Source organism: Myotis lucifugus, unplaced genomic scaffold, assembly GCF_000147115.1.
Source record: "Myotis lucifugus unplaced genomic scaffold, Myoluc2.0 scaffold_1057, whole genome shotgun sequence".
Classification (NCBI taxonomy): Eukaryota; Metazoa; Chordata; class Mammalia; order Chiroptera; family Vespertilionidae; genus Myotis; species Myotis lucifugus.
In genome coordinates this window covers 74,057-79,505 of record NW_005872105.1, presented here as the reverse complement: position 1 = coordinate 79,505, position 5,449 = coordinate 74,057, and the positions used below count along the sequence as shown (strand labels likewise).

General features: G+C 56.8%; 1 protein-coding gene across 1 annotated transcript in view; it reads right to left on the bottom strand.

Annotated features, from left to right (window-relative positions):
* Positions 1-250: 250 nt before the first annotated feature.
* Positions 251-5,449, bottom strand: part of LOC102437483 (paired box protein Pax-7-like) — a 48,483-nt gene continuing 43,284 nt past the window's right edge. Inside the window, 1 exon segment of the mRNA XM_014449176.2 lies at positions 251-366. Within this exon segment, the coding sequence (XP_014304662.1) occupies positions 251-366 (116 nt within the window).

Below are 5,449 nucleotides of genomic sequence, written 5' to 3'. Positions count from 1 at the left end.
TGTGGGCTGACCGGGAACCCCCCTGGGGACAAAGTAAAGGGGCAGACGCCAAGGTGGGGGTCACGCTACCCCCAGCACAGGTGCACGCGAGGCTGGCTGCTCGCCTCCAGAGGGCTGGCTATCACAAGGGAATGGGCTCCTTTCCTGGCCTCCTGGGACCCCAGGGCGATGAGGGGACTGAGGCTGGGAGGTTCAGGGACCAGTCAGGGGGAAGCTGGGCCTGGGGCTGGGGCAAGTCGCCCCAGGGGCCCTAGTAGGCCTGGCCGGTCTCCACGGGCAGGAGTCCCAGCACAGCGGAGTGCTCCCCGAGCTTCATGCGGCGCTGTGTGGAGAGGCTCACGTTTTTGGCCAGGTAATCAACAGCAGCTGGAAAAAAGGAAAAGAAACTCCTAGAAATTATAGTTATTTTTCCCTATTCTTTTATCTGTCCCATATCGATCCATCGAGCCATCCACCCACATATATATCCACCCATTCATTTATCCATACATTAGTTTGTCCATCCATCCATCCAGCCACTATCCACCTATCCATCTCTGCATAAAGCTCTTTCTCTCGCCTCCGCTCCAATCATTCAGCAAATATTAACACTAAATAAAAAACACAGCTCTCGCGTGGGTTCTGTAGGGAGATCCAGAGGAGAGCCACGTTGTTGAGTGAAGAACCAGTCCCTCTTTCTGGACAGATCCCTTGTAGGGGGGGTGCCCAGTGAGTCCCACGGAGCCCAGGTAGTAAGGAGGGCAGGTCCTTCTGCCTCCTTTGGCCCTGAGCCCAGCTCATGGATGAGGCAAAGCAAGGCCACTTACTCAGAACTCAAAGCAGTTTTTGCGGGTGAGCTGAGGGGTCCAGGCAGGGGAGGAGGCAGGGCCCTGACATGCAGGAAGCTGAGACCTTTAGTCTTGTCAATTCTGGTCACCCAGGGGAGAGGGGGGAGAGTTTGAGGGTGTGTACGTCTGTGTGTGTGTGTGCGCGCGTGCGTGTGTGTGTGTGTGCGTGTGTGCGTGTGCGTGTGTGTGTGTGTGTGTGTGTGTGTGTACAGTGGAAATAAGAAACTTGGGGAAGTAGCAATGGGCATGAACATGAATGCTCACACAAGTAGTACTTGCATATGCGCACACACATGCACACAGATGTGGGTGAGTTGTGTGCACCTGCATGAGTAGAACAACAGTGGGGATGCTTATGCATGTGCAGGTAACTGTACAGGTGAGTTCCACCTGGGCCAGGTACATGTGTCGGAGTATGTGTGTGTGCACAGGTCTGACCACTAGGCCTGCGTGCGCACATGTTGTCTTGACTGTATTAACTGTACCTGCCTGAGGCTACGGCAGAAATCAGCCCTGACCAAATGATTTGACTGGCATGTGAGCACGGCCTCCTGAGCTGCCGCTTCCCGAGCCGGCATCCGCGGCTGTGGCCCATCCAGCCCCTGGGATCTCTCAAGTTCAGAGGTCAGAGGAAGATGGAAAGATGGCTGCACTAGGAAGCACGAGGCTCCGCCGCACCTGCCTGAAGAGGGACCCTGTAACTCTACATGCCTCCCCAAAGTTGAGGGCTCCTGCCTGGGGTAGGTGGGCGGAGCAGGGAGGCGATGGGGCCTTTGAGCTAGAGGAGGCCATATGGCCTAGGGGGTCAAATGGCCTAGGTCCCAATCCTGGGCCTGCCAATTTTGAGGGTGTCATTGTGGGCGCCCCACTTCACCTATGCAAGCCTGTTTCCTGGTCTGTAAATGGGGACAGTAACACAGCCAGGCTGAAGAGGTGTGAGAACTGAGGGGGAACGTGCCTGTAAAGGGGTTGGTTAGCACTGTTCCTGGCACACAGCGAGCTCAGCAGACATGGGCCTGCAGACTGGAATTTAGTGATCAGATGTGACCTTTGATGGGGCCACAGGGAAAGTGGGCAATTTGGAGCCCAACCGCCTCCTGTTCACGTGGCTTCGGGCAGATCACGGTGCTGGCGCAGGCCTGTTTCCTCGTCTATAACATGGAAAGAACAACTCTGCCTTCTCAGGGCTGTTATGAGAATCTTGTGAGATAAGGTGCTTTAAGAGGCTGGGCAGAGAGGGCGCTAACGAATGTGCTAATGCCCTGGGCCCTCTGAGCGCTGGACCCTGTGCCCCTCGGCTTCCCAGCTCCAGGGCCCGCACTGAGCTGCTGGGTCGCCCCCGAGGTCACTCAGCCTTTATGCTCCCAGCTGGTCGGCAGAGGTGCCGGTGGCCACCTGTCCTGCCGGGTCTGCCCCTGCTCCGAGTGGGCCTGGGACAAGCTCCCATCTCTGGCCCCTGTAACTCTGGCCACACCATTTCTGCTGCTCAGAGCCCCCCTTATCTGGGCTCCAGGGCGCGCCCTCTGAGGAGGTCTAACTCAGAGAGCTTGCTCCTGCTCTAAGCAGCTTACGGAGCCTTATCATCCCCATGTTACAGATGGACTGAGGCCCTTCCCTGAAAGATCACATAGCTCCTAAGTCGTGGAGGCAGGATTCAAACCCAGGCTGTCTACTGCAAGCTGCTATCTACCACCACCACCACCCCCAACATCACCCAGCGCCTCCTATAGAACAGCCCCGGTACGTGCACAGCAGTTTAGAGCGTATGAGGCACACCCCAGATCCTGCGTGGCCCCACTTCCCACTCCAGGAAATGTACGAGTCTATTCCAAGGGCACGAGGCCCAGTCAGGTGACGTTCCCTGAGTCTCCAAAGGCTCTGCCTCCGCCTCCATGTTCCACATCACGCCGACCTCTGACGGCAGCCTCCCTGGCTCCTCCTGAGGACGGGGCGGGAAGGTCTGGCTTCGACAACAGTGATGAGAACAACAGAGCGAGAGCCCTCACAGGTGAGCACCTACTATGTGCTAGGCGGACATGATCTCACTGAGTTCTTTCAACAGCCCCATGCTTTAGGTCCGGCTGCCCCGTTTTACAAAGGTGGAAACTGAGGCACAGAAAGATTGCTGGCCCAGAACCACCCACAGAGCCCGAATCTGTCCTGTTTGCACCTCTGGTCTCTGTTACTTCCTCTTTAGTTTCTCCCAGTGACCAGCCATGGCCCAGCACGTAGTAGGAGCTTCCCTAGGCCCCGTCAAGGTGAGCGAGGAAACATGGAGAAGCCAAACTTTACTGATGACCCAGCCAACTTCAAGGGCACCCATAACACCGCACGGCCTGCCGCTCCCTGGGGTCCAGCCCGGGCCGGCGAGGGCAGGGCTGTGGCATTTCTCATTACGGCTTCTGTCAGCGGCCCTCCCTGTCCCTCTGTCTCTCCGTGTCTCCCCTTCTCTGCCCGGTACCCACGCTTGGGCTCTAAACGTCGCAAATTAGATTAATCGGGAGTTGGCAGGAGATGTGGCTGTGATGCCAACCCGTAAACAAATCTCAGCCGTCAGCATCTTGTCAGCCCGCGGCCCCAGAGGAGGACCCTTCCAGACACAAACTCTTATTAGACTTGTCAGATCTATTAAAATTCTCTTCACACTTCTGCGTTCTATCAGCCCCATCATTAGGACGGCCCCGGCCTCTGGGAACACCAGGGCCATATTAATCTGCCGTGTGCCCTGTCCCTGCCCCCTGCCCCCCTACCCCGACCCCCTCCAGGGACAGGAGAGAAAGACAGATGGACGGACAACAGCCAGGGGCAGGAGAGGAAGGTGTGGAGATGTCCCTGGGAAGGCGCCAGGCCCAGGAAGAGGAGGTGTACTCTGCTGTTTAAGCGTTTGGCCACGTGTGCACGCCATGCACACCTGAAGGCGAGGCTCTTCAGGGCGGGGCTATTGGGGGGCTGTGTACACACGGATACAGGCCATGTGATCTCGGGCAAACAACCTCTCGGGATCCCACTGCCTCATCTGCCCCGTGGAATAAGCATGCGCACACTACAGGGTGGCCATGAGCATGAAATGCCCGGCCCGTAGTAGATGCTCAGTAAGTGGTCATTTCTCCTTCCCTCCTTCACACACACACATTTTCGTATGTACACACACCTATTAGTGAAAACTCCCATCAAAGTGAATCTGTGTGCGCGTGCCTCTGAGCGTGCATAGGTGGGTGTGAAATTGTGAACGTCAATCCACACACAGGTGGGTCTAGGTGCGTATTATTAGGTGTCTTACACAAGTCTGGGTTTGGCCAGAGAGAACTGGCTTTGAAGTTAGGAGACCCGGAGTCCCCCATTCGCCTACGGTGTGACCTGGGGGAAGTTCCTATCCTCCCCGAGCCTTAGCTTTGTGCCTGTAACCTGAGGACAAATGACATCTACCTTGGGTGGGGTGAGGACCATGCATTTCCCCCCGTGCCTGGTTGGCTGAAACTCAGGCAGGGGACAGATGTGAGCAGATGACAGGCTGGACCTGGGCATACACAGCCGGTCTGGGACACGCGACTTTCGCCTATGGACCATGGGAGCCCAGTCATGGGTGGATTTGGTTGCCCATGAACATGGGGCAGGTGGTCAGTGAGGACACAGTGCATCCCTCAGTGGTCCCAGGATGTCATAGGTGAGGGAGATACTACCATGGACAAACTTTGAAAAGACTGAGTCTAATCCCCAGGCCCCCATTTCAGATGGCAAAACTGAGGCTCAGAGAAGCAGGGTGCCTTGCCCACTGTAATGGTGCGAGAGGGGCAGACTTTCCTGCAGGCCCCTCCCAGCCCAACCTGGAGCGTCTGTGTGGTGGGGTCTTGTGCTCTGATTCCCTCTGAGTTGGGCTGGAGAATGTGACTCAGGAGGAGCTCCGAGCTACCCCTGGAGGAGCCAGGGATCGGGGTGGAGCTAGAGGGGCCTGGGAGGACAAGAGAGGGAAGGAGGAGGGGGGAGAGGGAAGGAGGAGGGGGGGAGAAAGAAGGAGGAGGAGGGAGAGTGAAGGAGGAGGGGGGGAGGGAGGAGGAGGAAGGAGGGAAAGGAAGAAATTGCTCCAGCCAGTTTCTAGGAGCAGAGGGGGAACAAACACTCCTTTCTCGCCTCCTGGGCCCTTTCCCTTTTGATCCCCCCTCCCTTGTCACCCCCCCACCCCCCGTGCTGACTCTGGGGTTAATTTTATTTCCGAGTTGGGCAGGCGCCCCTGGAGTCAGGCACGGGGCTCTGGGTGTGACTAACACCTGCCCCAGGCCAGGGCTCTAAACTCTTTATCAAGAGCATGTGTCCCGCTCGGTTCCCTGGGCACAGGGGCTGGGGCAGGGGTCGCCCTTGTTCCTCTGGAAACACTCTCATGCACATGTGTGCACCCTGCTCTCAAACATACATGCACACGCGTTATACACCCGCACACACTTGCTCCCCATGCACACACTCTCACACAGACACAGTGATACACACAGACATCATGTGTACAAGGCCAGATGCACAACTACACACAGGAGCACACAGCACTCCTATGCAGACACTCAAGTACACATGCACTCATATTTATACCCGTGCACACTTCATCTACATGTGCCATAAATACTCCCAAATGC